The sequence below is a fragment of the Myotis nattereri genome (genome assembly GCF_964212035.1).
Source record: "Myotis nattereri genome assembly, chromosome: 2".
In the NCBI taxonomy this organism is placed as follows: Eukaryota; Metazoa; Chordata; class Mammalia; order Chiroptera; family Vespertilionidae; genus Myotis; species Myotis nattereri.
This window is the reverse complement of record NC_138076.1, coordinates 110,060,560-110,080,771: the sequence shown is the minus strand read 5'-3', so window position 1 is coordinate 110,080,771 and position 20,212 is coordinate 110,060,560. Positions and strand designations below refer to the sequence as shown.

Genomic DNA, 20,212 nt, shown 5'->3' with positions numbered 1-20,212 from the left:
AAGGTTTCCCTCATCTTAAAGGCTAGATTTATAGACCAACTAAAATTGTTATTTCTATACTGCTACTTGCCCACCATTCCTAAATTACACATTACATTTATACACATGATTTGTTATAGTATGTGTTGCCTCCTTAATTTTTAGCAACCTTAAGGAAATATTATCGTAGGGGTTATTTTTTAAAAGAACATTTACTGAATATTTAACATCTCAGGTTAATGATAAAAATACATTACAATGATAAAAATATAAATGTCTCAAAAATACTGATTATCTTTTATTATTTTTTAATCCTTACCCGAGGACATTTTTTATATTGCTTTTAGAGAGTAGAAGGGAGAGATGAGGGGGACAGAGAAAAAAATCGAACCTGCAACCCAGGTATGCATCCTGGACTGGAAACCAAACCCAAGACCACAGGCCAACACTCTAACCACTAAGAAAGCCAGCCAAGGACAATACTGAGTGATCTTTTAAGTCAACTTTAAATTATCCAAAAGTGTGATGACCTCAGTGCACAGCTTCACAACCTGCTAAGAAAATAAAGAGGGGAATGTCACACAGGGTCCTGTCCTGCATTATAAACTGTCTACATTTACACATCATGGTCTAGCTGAGAGTCATAATTCACGTAACAGCGAAACTCATTTGCCAAGGTCCGGGTGTGCTTTGGAATAAATTTGCATGTCTTCACACCAAGAAGTTTTGTTGCCTCTTCCTCCATGACAGCACCTGAAGAGAACAGACCAGATGAACCAGAAGATAAATACAGCCATGCACCCTGGGCCCTGGCACAACGTGACAATACCACTCAGCAAATGAGGGTGGAGGTCAGTTCTTCATATTCCTCTTTACTTTTCCAACATTTTTTAAATTTACTTACTTTCTTCCTTTTCTTTCTTATTTAATAGTTTTCCAGTCTCTACAAAGCTAAGACACTTGAAGTGTCTTGGAAATAGATTATATCCTACTAAGTAATTTAAGAAAAGCAAGAATAAGTATTAAAAACTGTTGGTTTTATAATATGGAAACCTGCACCTGAAACCTATTTGTTTCAGGTGCAGGTTTCCCCAATGTCACCCCAATAAATTTAGTAAATAAATTAAAAAAACTGGTGTTGCCCTAGCTGGGTGGCTCAGTTGGTTGGAGCATTGTCCTGTACACCAAAAGACTGCAGATTTAATTCCTGGTCAAGCACATACCTAGGTCATGAATTTGATCCCTAGTTAGATGCATACGGGAGGCAACCAATCAATGTTTCTCTCTCATATTGATGTTTCTCTCTCTCTCTCCCTCCCTCCCTCTCCCTAAAATCAATAAAAACATATCCTTGGATGAGGATTTTTAAAAATAATACAAAATAAAACATTGTAATGCCTTTTAAAAAGAAAGAAAAAAACCTGGTTTTCCACTTTGATCAAGAATCCCCTTTTCAGAACCCTCTTGCACTACTGGTCGGAATGCAGACTGATGCAGCCACTGTGGAGAACAGTATGGCGTTTCCTCAAAAAATTAAAAATGGAACTGCCATTTGACCCAGTAATACCACTTCTAGGAATATATCCTAAGAAAACAGAAACACCAATCAGAAAGGATATATGCACCCCTATGTTCATAGCAGCACAATTCACCATAGCTAAGATCTGGAAACAGCCTAAGTGCCCATCAGCAGATGACTGGATTAGAAAACTGTGGTACATCTACACAATAGAATACTATGCTGCTATAAAAAAGAAGGAACTCTTACCATTTGCAACAACATGCATGGAACTGGAGAGCATTATGCTAAGTGAAATAAGCCAGTCAGAGAAAGATAAATATCACATGATCTCACTCATTTGTGGAACATCATAAACTGATGAACAAAAATAGATACAGAGACAAAGAAGCATCGAACAGACTGTCAAACTACAGCGGGAAGGCAGGGGAGGGTTGGGGGGTAAGAGATCAACCGAAGGATTTTTATGCATGCATATAAGCATAACCGATGGACACAGACACTGGGGATGGGGGCGGGAGGGAGGTGTGGCATGTGCCAGGGGGGTAAGGGAGGTCAATGGGGGGAAAAGGAGACATATGTACTACTATTTGTAATACTTTAAACAATGTTAAAAACAAAGAATCCCCTTTTCAGTAATATCCAATCTTGTAAACTCATAGGAATATATTCACATCAACCTTTGGATGACCAAACTGTTTCTCCCTCAGCCCCCCTTCCTCACCCCACTGCCTGTCTTGCACTGCCCACCGCTGTGGATATCACCCCAGATGCTGCCAAGCACCTGTTCCTCGACGCCTATGGTAGCAAGTGCTGCATGGGTAGGAACCCAGGACTCATCCTGGATTCTCCCCTTTCTCACTTCCCACATGCAGAGCACAGCTCATTCTTTTAGTTTCCTCTCCAACCTCGTCCAGAGCTACGTCCACTCACCCCCATAAATCTCTTTGGTGCAAAGGTGAAATGAACTTGTTTAGACAAATTGGATCTTGTTCCTTTGGGGCTGGACACTGTAAAAGAAAATTCCAACTCTCACCAGCACCTATCTGGGGCCCTCTCATCAGACTCCCCTTGAGGCCACTGCTGCAATGCAGCTCAGCCCAGAGAACTTGTGGATCTGAAGTACAGCCCCCTGACTCTATGCCAGCCTGTCTTTCTCTAATTTTTTCATATACTTATCAAAATTAGGAATTCATTTCTTCTGTTGTAATACATTTTTTAATCTGTCCCCTAAAACCAAATGTATGCTCCATGAGGTCAGGCAATCTGCCTGTCAGCTGGCACAAAGGGCTAGTCACAGCTATGAATTAATAAATAAATACTAGTTGTGTGAACAAGAGTTGTGTTTTTGACTAAGTCTATAACTCGACAACCAGAAGAATAGCTCCGCCGCTCAGCCCAGCGTGCTCCAGGCAGAAGCATGGCCACAGGCTGGGTACAGGAGCAGGGCACTGCACTCAGGGCCTGGACACCAGGCTGCCCAGACCATAGAGGTAGTTATAGTTTTAGTTCTGTGTCAGATTTCAGTACCTCCATCTTAAGAAAATAGTGTATCTCAATCTCCCCAGAAAGAACACTGTTCTGCTATAACAAACCTGATCCAATGCCTAACTTGTAACCTCAGGCAATCCACGTTAACTCCACAGATTCGACATCAAGTGCAGAGGCTACTTTAACTACTGATGATGACCATGATGAATATTCACCACATGCAATCCCACCCAATGTGTGTCAGGCACTCAGTCCTCCAACACTGGAAGTCAGGCAGCATTACCAGCCCCATATTTACAGACGAGGAAACGGGGGCACAGGTTACAAAGCCTGTTTATGGTCACACAACAAGCGGTAGATTCAGGATCTGAGTTCTAAGATCTTTCAACTCTTGACACCTGAGGCTTGAAAATCCACCATTATCAACCTTTATGAGATGGCAGACCAGCACTTACCTGTGCACAGCAGAATCTTGCCCTGAGTCAGGTACTTGATGGTTTCTGAGGTTTTCCTGAGACATTCCTCAGAAAGATAGGGGGGATCCGCTATGACAATGTCAAAACTATGATGGGCAATATTTACAGGGAAATCCAGTGGATTATTGTAATCATAGAAGATAAACTCCTCTCCATAAATGGAGAATCTTCTGTCATACTCAAAGAGGTATACAGCCAAGTCTTCTCTGTGCAGCTCTCTCAGTTTCTGGTAAACACTAGGGGTGCTCACACAGGCCACTCTGGAAAACAAAGTGAATATGTGCACGAAGAGCTCCGGTAGACAGCTTCCAACGTTAGACAACTTCACTAAGCACCAGCGGTCCTGCCACATCTTCCTAAAGGAAATAACACTGCAACTAACGTGACAGCAGTAAATTGTGAGAGAAAACAAAATGCCTCACTTTTAAGGAATCTGGTATTTAAAAATCTGATACTCATAATATTAAGGTACGAAAGTGATACATGTGCTCTTTTTTTTTAATATATATATTTTATTGATTTTTTACAGAGAGGAAGGGAGAGAGATAGAGAGTTAGAAACATCGATGAGAGAGAAACATCGATCAGCCGCCTCCTGCACATCTCCTACTGGGAATGTGCCCGCAACCCAGGTACATGCCCTTGACCGGAATCGAACCTGGGACCTTTCAGTCCGCAGGCCGACGCTCTATCCACTGAGCCAAACCGGTTTCAGCAATACATGTGCTCTTTATAGTAAGAAACGTAAAACATTAGGAACATATAAAGGCAAAATTAAGTAGCCCAAAGTCTAAATTTACCTATTTCATGTTTCTTTAACATTTACGTCAAATACTGTTAATCTCAAACTAAATATTTTGAAGTTACTTCGTAATATTCATAATCTTGAAAGGAAAACCCCAAATAACTGCTTTAGCAACCCAGTTTTCCAAAAAAAATACATTAAAATGAGGTCTCAGTGCAGAAAAGCTACTTTAAATTTCTGCAGCTTTTTAAAAATATATATATTTTTATTGATTTTAGAGAGGAAGGGAGAGAGAGAGAGAGAGAGATAGAAACATCAATGATGAGAGAGAACTATTGATTAGATGCCTCCTGCATGCCCCCTACTGGGGATCGAGCCTGCAACCCAGACATGTGCCCTTGACCGGAATCAAACCCAGAACCCTTCAGTCCGCAGGCTGATGCTCTATCTACTGAGCCAAACCAGCTAGGGCTCTGCTGCTTTTCTGTATGAGGAAATTATTACCAGCAGCCTACAGTTTATGAACAGATAAGCACTGTCCCAATAGTTAACTCTTTTTTTGTTAATCTTCACTCAGGGATATTTTTCCATTGATGTTTAGAGAGAGTGGAAAGAGAGGGAATGAAGAGGAGACAGAGAAAAGGAGAGAGATGAGAGAGTGAGAGAGAAAGAGACAAGAGAAAGACATTGATTGGTTGCCTCGCTCCAGCCGAGGATTGAACTTACTACCCAGGTACATGCCCTTGACCAGGAATAGAACCCGAGACTCTTTGGTGCATGGGCTGACACTCTAACCACTGAGCCCACCGGACAGGGCCCAATAGTTAACTTTTAAAACCAACTGCGAAAGAAGCTAGAAATAAATACTGAACTACTGAGTTGATTGTGGTCCATCTGTTACAATGGAATGTTATGTAACATCACACCCCCAAGACACTCCAGGAACACAAGGGGCAAAAAGACATTTGCATGAGTGTGAGAAAATATGCTCTGTGGCACAAGAGCCAGAGACCATGGCTGCCTCACAGGAGGAGGACTGGGGGCCTGGAGATAATGAGGAAGGAGGATAACATTTTCCCAATCCCCTTTAGAACTTTTAGATATTTATCATGCATATATATTATCATTCAAAACAGTACTTTTAAATATTAAACTCAGCCTTAAACCTGTGAGGGTCATTTCTGTACACGTGCACATTAGGCACCCAAGCTAGCTAGATAGGCTGCTTGGTCCAAAAACACTTGAAGTATGTAACAGCCTGATGATGGCACATATGCGTCTGGAAAACGTGCATGTCCGTCTGGGTGACGGGCAATCAGAGCTTCAGCCCAGGATGCTGCCAGAGTTTGAGGGAAAGGAGGGAGAGTGAAGGTAGAGGGCCATGATGTCTTTACTGTGCTGGGACAACAAGCAGCAATCAGATGCACAATGAACTATCACCCAAGAAAGAGGGTGAAATAAAGGTAGTTTCAGACCAACTAAATCTGAGCTTGTTGCCAAGCAAAATTTCTCTAAAATCTTCTGAAGGATGTACAAGGCAGCAGAAAAGTGTCTCAGATGCAAGAAGGAGGGAGCAGAGTGTGGTGAACCCAGGGGGACAATGGGGTTTGTCATGGTGGGGTCTTAGGGCAACTCACTCCTGAGTTCCCTTGTGCAAGTGGCTGAATCTCTTGAGCCTCAGCTCTGTCTTTAGAATAGAGAATATAATGGTCACTACCTCACAGGGGTGTGAGAACTAAACAAGGTGACCCTCATAAACTGCTGACACAGAGGACAGGACAGGCAGCAATTACTCAATAAATGCTCCCACTTTTACTCATCTTTAAGATTATTGCCCTAGCTGGTTTGGCTCAGTGGATAGAGCGTGCGCCTGTGGACTGAAGGGCCCCAGGTTCGATTCCAGTCAAGGGCACATGCCTGGGTTGCGGGCTCGATCCCCAGTAGGGGGGGTGTGTAGGAGGCAGCTGATCAATGATTCTCTCTCATCACTGGTGTTTCTATCTCTCTCTCTCCCTTCCTCTCTGAAATCAATAAAAATTTATTTTTTAAAAAAGATTATGACACAGCTCCTGAAGATGCCTGTCAGAAAAAATTAAAAGTTGCATCTGAAGCCCTAATATTAATGGAAAAAAGAAAAAAAATGTATAAAAGACACTGTCATTAAGAAAATCCTAATAAACAACTACATATAATTTAAAAAGAAAACAGAGAAAAAAAAAAAGAGAAACTTGGGACTTCTAGTTAAAGATGGTGGATGGGAATGTAGATTTGCACCCTCATGAAGTCCACTCAATATACCACAAGTAAGATTCTGTTTTGTTGTTGAAGCCAAGAAGAGAAAGAGAATGTGAGAAGAGACAAAAGAAACACACATAGAAAGCTGGAAAACAGTGGAGAGTTGTATCTGGCTTGGCAGACCCAAACACCAAATCCTGAACTGGCAGCCAGGAAAGCTGGGGAGCAACCTTATCTCCATCACCGCACCCAAGGCTCAGGATCTGCAGACCAGTAACTCAAGAAGCGGCTGAAGGTCCATGTAGGCAGACAGTAATTCACAAGACTCTCCTCCTTCTCCAAGGAGAGAGAAACCTGGAGGGATGGTCTCTGGATTGGGGGACAAAAAGGGAGTGCCAGCACAACTAGTAATGTGGTACGGTGTGGCAATGACAAGGATTAAGTTAAACCCACTGGATGCTAGGACCTTCAGCCCTCTCAGTAATGTGGTCCCCCAGATGATGTCACAACACACATAACTTCCAGGGAAGAATCAGAAGACTCTTCCTAGAGCTCTGACCAGCCCCAGAGGAAAAGACTCAGAGTGACACTGGGATTCCCTAGGAATAGCTCACCCAGGTCATCCAACTGCAGAGATTAAGCAAGAAAGTTCTGCCATGTGTCACAGCTTTCCGACATAATCTGAGTGGCCGGTGAAGGTCAATGGACATTCAAGGAAAACATTTAGTATTAGAGACCAAAATAAATGAACAGAAAAGGCACGTTGTAGTAAGCAGATTAAGTGGGGAGAAGAAAACTTTTAAAAAAATCTTGTAATTAATATCCTCAGAAGGATAAACAAGATAAAATAATGAATATTCAGCACAACCAATGAATGCAATAATAAGTGGAACAAAATAGATGTTTCCCTCTCCTCCTTCCTCTCTTTCTAAAAACCAATCAATAAAATTTAAAATAAATAAATATATATTCAGAGACCCCAAAAGAGAGCTGTAAATGAATATGTATATGACAACAGAAATGGTAAACTCAGCAGAAAATTTAGAAAATAAAGTTGAGGAATATTCCCAGAAAGTAAGGTAAAAAAGACAATAGGTGGAAAAGAAGACAGTAAGGAAAGTAGATCAGGTCCAACGTTCAAATAACAGGAGTTCTAGAAAGAGGAAGAGAAAAAACAGTGGGGGAAGAAATAGGCTTAAGACAGTTTTCCCAAACTGAAGGAAATGAGATTGAAAGAGCTCCCCACCCAGCACGAGAAGGGAATACTCTACACCAGGACACATCAAATATTAGGAATTAAGAAAAAAACCCAAGTTTGCATTTAGCAAGGAAAAAATGGGTTTCCTGCAAGAACTCAGAACAGCATGGGATTTTTCAACAGCACCTATGGATACTTGGAGGCCAAGAAGCAATGTCCTCAAAACCTGGAATTACATACCCAGCAAAACTATTACAACTGAGAGTAAGAGTGGAATAAAGGCATTTTCAGAAATGAAAGGGTGTTTTTAAAAATATTTTTTAATTTATTTCATAGAGGAAGGGAGAAGGAGAGAGAGATAGAAACATCAATGATGAGAGAGAATAATTTATCGGCTGTCTCCTGCACACCCCCCACTGGGGATAGAGCCCGCAACCCAGGCATGTGCCCTTGACCGGAATCGAACCCGGGACCCCTAAGTCCGTAGGCTGACGCTCTATCCATTGAGCCAAACCAGCTAGGGCCAGAAAGGAAAGGTTTGAAAAATTCCCTTCCCACATATCTTTTTTTTGTGGAAGCTTTTGAAGGATGGACCTAACCCAGATTAAGGCTGCAAAATGAGAACTGGGGTACAGGAAACTGGAAATCCAAAATAAAAGAGAGGAAAAAGGACTATGAGCATGATGGTGAAGAAAGATACCAAGATAAGAACTGTAACAAAGCTAGAAATCAACCAGTCCCGCTTGGTAAAGCCATGAGGTAATATTTTTCAAGGAGTTGAAATATTTTTGCATTTATAGTAAAAGATATGCATAACTGCGGAAGAATTTGATGGTTAGTAGGTGATATGGACATAGAAACACATAAAAAAATAGAAAACTTATAATTTTACAATAAGAAAAAAGTAAAAGGTTCAGCTGTAAAGAACAATATGAACCTTGTTATAGCCCAAATCTGGAAACAATACTATTGGGAGCATGGACAGAAAGCATGCACATCTGTGGAAGTGATAAAGTCTGAACCAGCTTTTTAGTACCATTCGATGTTAAATTACATGCATGTAAAGTTTTGTGGATTTTTATCCTCACCCGAGGATATGTTTATTGATTTAGAAAGAGAGGCAAAGAGAGAGCAAGAGAGAGAGAAACATCAATGTGAGAGAAAAATTGGTTGGCTCCTGTATGCACCCTGACTGGGGATTGAACCCACAACCTAGGTATGTTCCCTGACCGGTAATGGAACCCACAACCTTTAGGTGTATGGGGCAATGCTCTAACCAAATGAGCCACTGGGCCAGGGCTATGCATGTAAAGTCTTGATAAAAATAAAAACCAAGTTAAAAAAAAGAAAATCTACATTCTTAAAATTTCAAAAAGTCAAGTATTAAGGTTTTTTTCTCTTAAAACAAACTGTAAGGTTATAAAAGTAAGGAGCAGGTTAGCAAATATTAAAATACAGGACAGAGATAAGACATCCTACAATGCATACATTTCTGGGTGCCCCTAAACTTGTTATTATAGCAGTTCTTATTCCTCATATTCTATAAATCATGAACTACAAATTTTGCAGATTATGAGTCAGACTTCTTACAAACCATCTCTCATCAAGGAAGGACATTGAAAATATTAATTTAGATTAAACAAAAGAGAAACAAAATTTGAATCTCACCTTCCACCTTCCCCAGCAGCCGTAGTCACTTCCTTAGCAAGGCGCAAAGCAGTTTCCTGACTGTACCAAAACTGGCTCAATTGCTGTAGCAGAGGGATGAGTTCAGATCATTTTAGAATTAGCATAAATTTGGTTCCTTTAATTTAAACCTGTGCATATACTTAATATTTCCCCTTTTCTTCTTAAAGCCAATTTTTTTTGAAATTATTTAAAATTTTATTTTATTTTTTAAAGTATTAAAAATAGTAGTACATATGACTCCTTTTTTTCACCATTGACCTCCCCCCGGCCTCCCCTACCCCCCGGCACATGCCCTCACCCCCTACCTCCAGTGTCTTACGTCCATTGGTTATGCTTATATGCATGCATACAAGTCCTTCGGTTGATTTTAAATTAATAGACAAACAGGGATCCAAGATGGCAGGAAGTAGGTAGAAGTTATACTCAAGTCCTTCTAGGACCACACTGGAATTACAATTAAATTATAGAACAATCAACCTGAATAACAAACTGAAGACTAGCTGAAGAGAAGTCTTATAACCAAGGATTTATAGAATAGCCAGATCAAGACTGGTAAGAAGGTCAGAGACACAAAAAGGGCTGGCCCCTACCACATGCATCCAGTCCCAGACAGAAGCAGCCATCACCTGTGGATTGCTTTGTAGCTCCTAACAGGCACCTCAGGTCACAGGCAGCATCTGACATTGATCTGTACATGAGTCTCTCCCAAGAGGCCCCAGAACCAACACACCCTGGAGCTGGCTTCAAAGCACAAAGGAACACCACCTGAAAAGGCACATCCAAAGGAAGATCTCGGCAAGCACCAGACTCTACTGGGACAAATTCTGCTTCATAGGGTCAGCCCCCTGCATAGTAGCTCATATACTGTGGTTGGGGTCAATCCTCACAGTCAGACAGCCTGAGGGTCAACCCCACCCACAGATAGGCTAACAGTAATCAAGACTCAACTACAATAGGAGGACTCATAACCCAGGCAAAGAACACCTGTGGAGCACCCAGCTCAGGTGATCAAGGATACTGCCCCACTGGGCCCCACAGGATACCTAATACATAAGGCCACTCTACCAAAACTGGCAGACAAAGTAGATCTACCTAATACACAAAGCTCCTAGCCCACCACACAGAGGCAGATAAAATGGGGAGACAAAGAAACATGCCCCAAATGAAAGAACAGGAGAAATCTCTAGAAAAAGAACTAAATGAAATAGAGGCAAGCAATCCACCAGACACATAGTTCAAGACAATGGTTATAAGGATGTTCAAGGAACTTAGAGGAAGAATGGATGAACTCAGTAGTGTGAACTTCAACAAAGAGATAATAAGCATAAAAAGTGACATAGAAACCACAAAAAGAACCAGTCAGAAATGAAGACTACAATTTATAAAATTAAGACTACACTAGAAGGACTAAACAGTAGGTTGGATGAAGCAGAAAATTGAATCAACAATTCACAAGGCAAGGTAGCATAAAACACCCAATCAAAGCAACAAAAATAAAAACAATTTTTTTAGTGATTTGGCAGCTCCCTCATCCTGAACATGCCATGGCTTCCTCCTTTCCCACACCTCATTCTACAAGGCCTAAGTGAAATGTTTCCTGCCCTGGAAGGACCCCCTTGACCTTGCGATCATTATGTCCTTATTCTTTTCCTCTTCCATGGCATTGTACTCTATTTTAAGAACCTGCATTATGTTATGTTGCATAACAGTTTCCTTCTCCAACCAGATGATAAATGCCTGTAGTCAGGGATCATTCTATGCATCTTGACAACTCCAGATCCCAGCAGAGTACCTAATGTATAATAAGAATAAAATAAACATTTGTGGGGGAAAATTTTTTTTAAATGAGGATAGTTGAATGCATTTCTGCTATTCATGGAAGTATAATAACATCCGCATTATAGGGGTACCAGAAGGAGAAGAGAGAGAACAAGGGATTGAGAACCTATTTGAAGAAATAATGACTGAAAACTTCCCTAACCTGGTGAAGGAAAAAGACACACAAGTCCAGAAAGTACAGAGCATCCCAAACAAGATAAACCCAAAGAGGCCCAAGACACATCATAATTAAAATGCTAAAAGTTAAAGACAGGAGAGAATCTTAAAAGCAGTAAGAGAGAAGCAGTTAGTTAACTATAAGGGAGCTCCCATTAAACTGTCAGCTGATTGCTCATCAGAAACTCTGCAAGCCAGAAGGGATTGGTAAGAAATACAGAGTGATGAAAAGCAAGGATCTACAAACAAGACTATTCTACTCATCATGGTTGTCATTTAAAATTGAAGGAAAATAGCCCTGGCTGATGTTCCTCAGTGGTTAGAGTGTCAATCCATGAATTGAAGTGTCATAGGTTCGATTCCCAGTCATGTACCTGGGTTACAGGTTTGACCCCCCACCCAGTTAAGGTGTGTGTGGGAGGTAACCAATCAAAGAGTCTTTCCGTCCCTCCCTCCCTCCCTTTCTCCCTCCCTTCCAATCTCTCTAAAAAATCAATAGGAAAAATATCCTAGGGTGAGGATTAACAACAACAACAAGATAATTTTTAAAAAAATAATAAAATTGAAAGATAATAAAGAACTTTCTTGACAAGAAAAAAGCTAAAGGAGTTTATTACCACTAAATCAGTATTACAAGAAATGTTAAAGTGACTGCTTTAAGAAGAAAAAAGAGGGACATAAATATCTACACTAATAAAAGAGAAAAATGGTAATTGGTGTATGGCGCTACCCTTTTCATTGGCTAATCAGGGCTATATGCAAATTAACTGCCAACTGAGATGGCAGTTAACTGCCAACAAAGATGGCGGCTAATTTGCATATGTAGGCACAATGCAGGGAGGCGAAAGGGAAAGCAGGAAGAAGCCCCCTGCCACTGACAGTGATCGGAAACCCAGGGGGGAGCTAAGAGCTGGGGGGCAGGGCAAAGGCGGCCCTGGGGCCGCCTTTGCCCTGCCCCCAGCCATGATCGGAAGGCGCCTTTGCCGCCCTGGCCAGTGATAGCAGGAAGTAGGGGTGGAGTCAGCGATGGGAGCTGGGCACGGTCGAAGCTGGCAGTCCCGGGAGCTAGGGGTCCCTTGCCTGGGCCTAAAGCGGAGCCCACGATCGCGGGGCTGCTGCAGCTGCGGGTCCCCGCTGCCCGAGCCAGACGCCTCAGCTAGAGGCGTCCTGCAGGGGCAGGGGCAGAGCTCACGCAATCGGGGCGCCCCCCGCTGCCACTGCGGGTCCCCGCTGCCCGGGTGGACGCCTAGCCAGAGGTGTTAGGCCTGGGCAGGGGCGGAGCCTGCAACCGCGGGGAGCTGGGGGTCCCCTGCCCAGGCCTAATGCCTCGGCCAGAGGCCTTAGGCCTGGGCAGGGGCGGAGCCTGCAACCGCGGGGAGCTGGGGATCCCCTGCCCAGGCATGACACCTCTGCTGGAGGCCTCAGGCCTGGTCAAGGGGCCGATCCAGTGATTGGTGATCGGAGGGTGATGAGGGTCAACTCCTCTGGCCGAGGCATCAGGCCTGGATGGGCGGCGGAGCCGGGGATTGGGGGGATATGATGGTCCCCTTGCCCAGGCCTGAAGCCTGAGTCAGAGGCGTCAGGCTTCGGCGGGGGGTGGAGCAAGCGATCAGAGGGAGATGGGGGTCCCCTGCCCAGGCATGATTCCTGGGCCAGAGGCCTCAGGCCTGGGCGGGGGTCAGAGCCAGTGATCGGGGGGAGATGGGGGTCCCCTGTCCAAGCCTGACACCTCTGGCGGAGGCGTCAGGCCTGGGCAAGGGGCCGATCAGGCGATTGGAGGGTGATGGGGGTCTACGCCTCTGGCCGAGGCATCAGGCCTGGGCAACGGGCAGAGCCAGCAATTGGAGGGGTCTGGGGGTCCCCTGCCCAGGCCTGACACCTGGGCCAGAGGCATCAGGCCTGGGCTGGGGGCAGAACCAGTGATGGGGGGAAATGAGGGTCCCCTACCCAGGCCTGACACCTCTGGCAGAGGCGTCAGGCCTGGGCAAGGGGCCGATCCTGCGATTGGAGGGTGATGGGGGTCAACGCCTGAGGGCTCCCAGTATGTGAGAGGGGGCAGGCTGAGTTGAGGGACACTCCCCCACACACACACCCAGTGCATGAATTTCGTGCACCGGGCCCCTAGTGGCAATAAATACATTCCTAAAAAGAATTTCTTAAAATGTAAATGGCTTAAATGCTCCTATCCAAAGACATAGGGATACTGACTGGATATGAAAACAAGACCCATTTATGTGCTGTCTATGAGAGATCCATTTCAGATCAAAAGATACATACAGACTGAAAGTAAAGGGATGAAAAAAATATTTCATGCAAATACGAACAAACAAAAAGCTAGGGTAGCAATATTTATATCAGACGAAACAGACTTTAAAACAAAGGCCATAATAAGAAACAAATGCACCCAATGGAGAAGCATCTAAATTCATAAAGCAAATATTGGCAGACATAAAGGGAAAGATCAACAGTAATAGTCATAGTAGGGGATTTTAATACCCCATTGATATCAATGGAGAGATCTTCCAGACAGAAAATCAATAAAGAAACTGCTGCATTAAAAACACACTGGGTCAGATGAATTTAATTGATATGTTTAGAGAATTTCACACCAAACTGACAAAATATACATTATTTTAAAGTGCACATGGAGTCCGGCTGGAGTGGCTCAGTGGTTGAGCATCAATCCATGAATCAAGAAGCTACTGGTTTGATTCCTGGTCAGGGGACATGGGTTTTGGGCTCCATCCCCAGTAGGCGAAATGCAGAAAGCAGCCAATCAATGTTTCTATTTCTCTATCCCTCTCCCTGTCCCTCTCTCTAAAATCAATAAAAACGTATTTTTAAAATAAATAAAGTGCACATGGGACATTTCCCCAAATAGACTATATGTTAGGTAACAGAACAAGTCTCAATAAACTTAAGAAACAGAAATAATATCAAACATTTTCTCCAACTACAATGGTATGAAATTAGAAATCAAATACATGAAAAACACACAAACAGATGGAGGCTAAATAACGTAATTAATCAATGACTGGGTTAACAATGAGATTAAGAAATCAAAAGATACCTTGAGATAAATGAAGATGGAAACAGTACATTCTCCTTCCTGGAACACACCAGAGCCTTTCCACCCTACTTCCCCTTCCCCAGCAAAGGTGCATCTCCTAAACTCTAAGGCAGCGGTTCTCAACCTGTGGGTCGCGACCCCTTTGGGGGTCAAACGACCCTTTCACAGAGGTTGTCTAAGACCATCGGAAAACACATATAATTACATATTGTTTTTGTGATTAATCACTATGCTTTAATTCTGTTCAATTTGTAACAATGAAAATACACCCTGCATATCAGATATTTACATTACGATTCATAACAGTAGCAAAATTACAGTTATGAATTAGCAACAAAAATAATTTTATGGTTGGGGGTCACCACAACATGAGGAACTGTATTAAAGGGTCGCGGCATTAGGAAGGTTGAGAACCACTGCTCTAAGGGTTCCCACAAGACTTCCAACCAGGGAAGCAATAGGCACTGGCAGCTTGTCCAGGCTAAATCCCTGAATCGGTCACCAAGGTTCCCTTTTTTCTGGCTCTCTAGTGAACTGACAGCAGCCCCGCCTTGGCTCACTTCTTTTCCATAACATTTCTAGAAAGCCAAAGCAGCCCCGTCTAGTATCTCTCCATCCAAGGCCTATGCGTTTCCTTGTTTCACTGTCCTTAGCTTTAATAAATGTACTCTTACAATAAAAATATAAAATGAAAACACAATTCAAAATCTATGGGACACATTGAAAACAGTCCTAAGAGGGATATCTGGAGCAATACAGGCATACCTCAAAAAACAAGAAAAATCTCAAGTACACAATCTAACCTTATACCTAAAGGAACTAGAAAAAGAACAACAACAAAGCTCAAAGTGAGTAGAAAATAGGAAAGAATAAAGACTGGAGCAGAAATAAATAAAATTGAGTCCAAAGAAAATAATAAAAAATCAATAAAACCAAGAAGTGGTTCTTTAAGAAGATAAAGACTAATAAAACCTTTAACCAGAAAAAAAGAGAGAGGACCCAAATAAATAAAAACACAAATGAAAGATGAGAAGTAACAACTGACACCATAGAAATAAAAAGGACTATAAGAAAATATTACCAACAACTATATGCCACCAAATTAGACAATCTGGAAGAAATAATTAAATTCCTAGAAACATACAATCTTCCAGAACTGACTCAAGAAGAAACAAAATATCTGAAGAGACCAATTACAATCAACGAAATTGATTTAGTAACCAAAAGACTTCCAACAAATAAAAGTCCTGGACCAGATGGCTTCACAGGTGAATTTTACCAAATATTCAAAGAACTAACACCTATTGTTCTCAAACTATTTCAAAAAATTCAAAAGCAAGCAAGGTTCCCAAGCTCATTTTATGAGGCTAGCATTATCCTAACTCCAAAACCATACTAAGACACTACAAAGAAAGAAAATTATAGGCTAATAACTCTGATGAACATAGATGCAAAAATCGTCAACAAAATATTAGGCAGCCAAATTCAGCAATATATTAAAAAAATCAACCGGCCAGTGTTGCTCAGTGGTTGAGTATTGACCTATGAACCCAGGAGATCACGGTTCGATTTTTGATCAGGGCACATGCCTGGGTTGTGGGCTTGATCCCCAGTAGGGGGCATGCAGGAGGCAACAAATCAATGATTCTCTGTCATCATTGATGTTTCCATCTCACTCTCCCTCTCTAAAATCAATAAAAATATATATTTTTAAAAAATCTTACATCATGATCAAGTGGGATTTATTCCTGGGATGCAAGGTGGGTTCAATATCATAAATCAATTAATGTGATACACTACATAAACAAAAATGAAGGATAAAAATCATATGATTATATTAATAGATGCAGAAAAAGCATTTGACAAAAACCCAGCACCCATTTATGATAAAAATTCTCAACAAAGCAGAAACAGAGGGAACATAACTCAACATAATAAAGGCCACATATGACAAACCCACAGGTAATGTCATACTCAATGGGGAAAAAGAAAAAGCATTTTCCTTAAGATCAGGAACAAGACAGGGATATCCACTTTTAACACTTTTTTTTTATTGTTTAAAGTATTACATAGTCTCCTTTTCCCCTGATTGACCCCCTCCCAGCCTCTCCTACCCCCCTTACCACTCTTAATTCAACATAGTAATAAAGGTCCTACCCACAGCAATCAGACAAGAAGACAAAAAGGCATCCTAATTGGAAAGGAGGAAGTAAAACTCTCATTATTTCCAGATGACATGATCCTGGATATAGAGAACCCTAAAGATTTCACCAAAAACTACTAAAACTGATGAAGGAATTCTGTAAAGTAGCAGCATACAAAATTAATATTCAGAAATCAGTTGCATTTTTATATACCAAATATAAACTATCAGAGAATGAAACTAAGAAAACAAACCCATTTAAAATTACATTAAAAAAAAACCTATGAATAAATTTAAGCAAAGAAGTAAAAGACCTGTCCTCAGAAAATTATAAGAAAGAAATTGAAGATAGAAATAAATGGAAGTATATACCATGCTACCAGGAAGAATTAACATTATTAAAATGACCATACTCCCCTGACTGGTGGCTCAGTTGGTTGGAGCGGTGTCCTGTACACCAAAAATGTTGCAGGTTTGATTCCTGGTCAGGATACACACCTAGTTTGCCACTTGGATCCCCAGTCGGGGCACGTACAGGTGGCCATCAATCTATGTTTCTCTCTCATATTGATGTTTCTCTCTCTCCCCCCAATCCCTCAAATTAATAAAGATATCCTTGGGTGAGGATTTAAAAAAAAAATTCCAGCCCGGCCAGCGTGGCTCAGTGGTTGAGCGTCAACTTATGAAACAGGAGGTCACGGTTTGATTCCTGCTCAGGAAACATGCCCAGGTTGCAGGCTCAATCCCCAGTGTGGGTCATACAGGAGGCAGCCGATCAATGATTCTCTCTCATCACTGATGTTCCTATCTCTCTATCCTCTCCCTTCTGATCTGAAATCAATAAAACATTTTTAAAAAAATATATTTTATTGATTTTTTACAGAGAGGAAGAGAGAGGGATAGAGAGTTAGAAACATCGATGAGAGAGAAACATCAATCAGCTGCCTTCTGCACACTCCCAACTGGGGATTTGCCTGCAACCAAGGTACATGTCCTTGACCAGAATTGAACCTGGGACCTTTCAGTCCGCAGGCCGACGCTCTATCCACTGAGACAAACCAGTTAGGGCTCAATAAAACATTTTAAAAAATAAAAATAAAATAATTCCAACCCAGCCAACGTGGCCCAGTGGTTGGGTGTCAACCCATGCACCAAGAGGTTGCCAGTTCCATTTCCGGTCAGGGCACATCCTGGGGTTGGGGAATTGATCCCTGGTGGAGGCATGCCAAGAAGCAGACGATCGATGTTTCCCCTCTCATCGATGTTTCTCTCTCTCTCTCTCTCTCTCTCTCTCTCTCTCTCTCTCTCCTCTCTCTCTCTCTCTCTCCCTCTGTAAAAATCAATAAAAAATCTTAAAAAGTGCATAATACCCAAAGGAATCTATAGATTCAATGCAATTCCTATCAAAATACCAATGGTGTTCTCTACAGAACTAGAAAAAATCATCTAAAAATTTATGTGGAACCACAAAAGATCCAAATAGCTACAGCAATCTTGAGAAAGGAGAGCAAAGTTGGAGGTGTCACATTACCTGATATCAAACTATACTACAATGCTATAGTAATCAAAACGACACATAGATCAATGAAACAGAATAGAAAACCCAGAAATAAAACCACACTTACATGCCACTTAATATATGACAAAGGAGACAAGGACATACAATGGGGTAAAGACAGTCTATTCCACAAATGGTGCTGGGAAAAATGAACAGATACATGCAAAAAAACTGAAACTAGACCATCTGCTTACACTGTATATAAAAATAAACTCAAAATGGATTAAAGACTCAAATATAAGACTCAAAACCATAAAAGTCCTAGAAGAAAACATAGGCAGTAAAATCTAGCATTCTTTTGAGCCATATATTTTATGATATACCTCCTTGAGCAAAGGAAATCAAAGAAAAAATAACAAATGGGACTACATCAAACTAAAAAGTTTTTGCACAACAAAGGAAAGCTTCAACAAAATGAAAAACAACCTACTGAATGGGAAAAGATATTTGCCAATGATACATCCAATAAGGGATTAATATCCAACATTTTTAAAGAAGTAATACAACTGCCCTAACCGGTTTGGCTCAGTGGATAGAGCATCAGCCTGACGGCTGAAAGCTCCCAGGTTCGATTCCGGCCAAGGGAATGTACTTTGGTTGCAGGCACATCCCCAGTAGGAGGTGTGCAGGAAGCAGCTGATTGATGTTTCTCTCATCGATGTTTCTAACTCTCTATCCCTCTCTCTTCCTCTCTGTAAAAAATCAATAAAATATATATTTTTTAAGAAGTAATACAACTCAACATCAAAAAAACAATCCAATTAAAAAGTGGGCAGAGGCCCTGGCCAGTGTTGCTCAGTGAGTTGTCATCCCATGCACCAAAATGTCACTGATTCAATTCCTGGTCAGGGCACATTCCCAGTTGCAAGGCTCCATCCCCAGTGGAAGCATGCAGGAGGCAGCCCATTGTTATTTCTCTCTCACATCAAGTGGCTAAGACGAGTGGATAAAAAAAGCTGTGGTACATATCTATAATGGAATATTACTCAGCCATAAACAAGAATGAAATCTGCCCTGGCCGGTGTGGCTCAGTTGTTGAGCATCATCCCGTGCATCAAAAAGTTGCCAGTTTGAATCCTAATAAGGGTACATGCCCAGACTGCAGGTTCAGGTTGCATAGAGTAGGCAGTTGATGGATGTTTCTCTCTCACATTGATGTTTTTCTCTCTCTAAAAATCAATAAAACATAGTTTTATTTTAAAAAAGAATGAAATCTTATCATTTGCAACAGCACGAATGGACCTAGAATGTATTATGCTAAGTGAAATAAGTCAGACAAAGAAAGAAAAATACCATGATCTCACTTATATTTGGAATCTATAAAGCAAAATAAATGAATAAAACAACATAGAAAAAGACTGTTAGACAACAAAAAGACTGGTAGAGAACAAACTGATGGTTTCCAGAGGGGTGGGAGAGTTAGGGGACTGGGTGAAAAGGGTGAAGGTATTAAGAAATACAAATTAGCAGTCACAAAATAGTTACGGGGATGTCAAGTAGAGCATAGGGAATGTAGCCAATAATATTGTAATAACTAGGTATGGTGCCAGGTAGATATTCAAAATATTGGAGGGACCACTATGTAAACCATATGATTGTCTAACCATCATTCTGAAACTAGCACATTGAATGTAAACTGTAATTGAAATTTTTTTTTTTTTTAAAAAATAGAAGGCCCTAACTAAGTATGGAATTGATGCACTGGGTACCACTGGCTGCTCATACCACAAAAGAAGACAAGCAGTCAATGTTTCTCCTGATGGAAGAACACATCCCCACCAGTGTATGAGTACTGCCCCAAACACTAAACCTGAATCTGATTAAGCCTCTAGTCTAGATTCAACTAGCAACTATCAGGATCACAAATACAGAGGATCGGAGAATGTGTGAACCACCACCACAGAGATGCCCAGGCCCTACCCCTTTTCTGTGGCCTCCTGTCTTTAACCTGAGGAATGTTTACTGAATTACTTGTTTTTCCCTTAGGGGCAAGTTGTTTGTTTTTCATAGTGTTCCTTCTATTCATGCTGATTATTTTCTTTTAAATTTCTAATTATCTACTCACATTTATAAATTATCTTATTTTAATGGAAAAAGTGGATTCCTCTGCAATGC

General features: G+C 41.4%; 1 protein-coding gene across 3 annotated transcripts in view; it reads right to left on the bottom strand.

The window, feature by feature from the left end:
• Positions 1-461: 461 nt before the first annotated feature.
• EEF1AKMT1 (EEF1A lysine methyltransferase 1) overlaps positions 462-20,212 on the bottom strand; it is a 33,281-nt gene continuing 13,530 nt past the window's right edge. For all 3 annotated transcript variants that reach the window (XM_081083552.1, XM_081083554.1, XM_081083553.1), the window contains 3 exons: positions 9,311-9,393; positions 3,445-3,725; positions 462-732 (listed from right to left, as the gene is read on the bottom strand). In XM_081083552.1, coding sequence (XP_080939678.1) covers positions 596-732; positions 3,445-3,725; positions 9,311-9,393 — 501 coding nt within the window. In that variant the 3' untranslated portion in view covers positions 462-595. The remainder of the gene's footprint in view (positions 733-3,444; positions 3,726-9,310; positions 9,394-20,212) is intronic.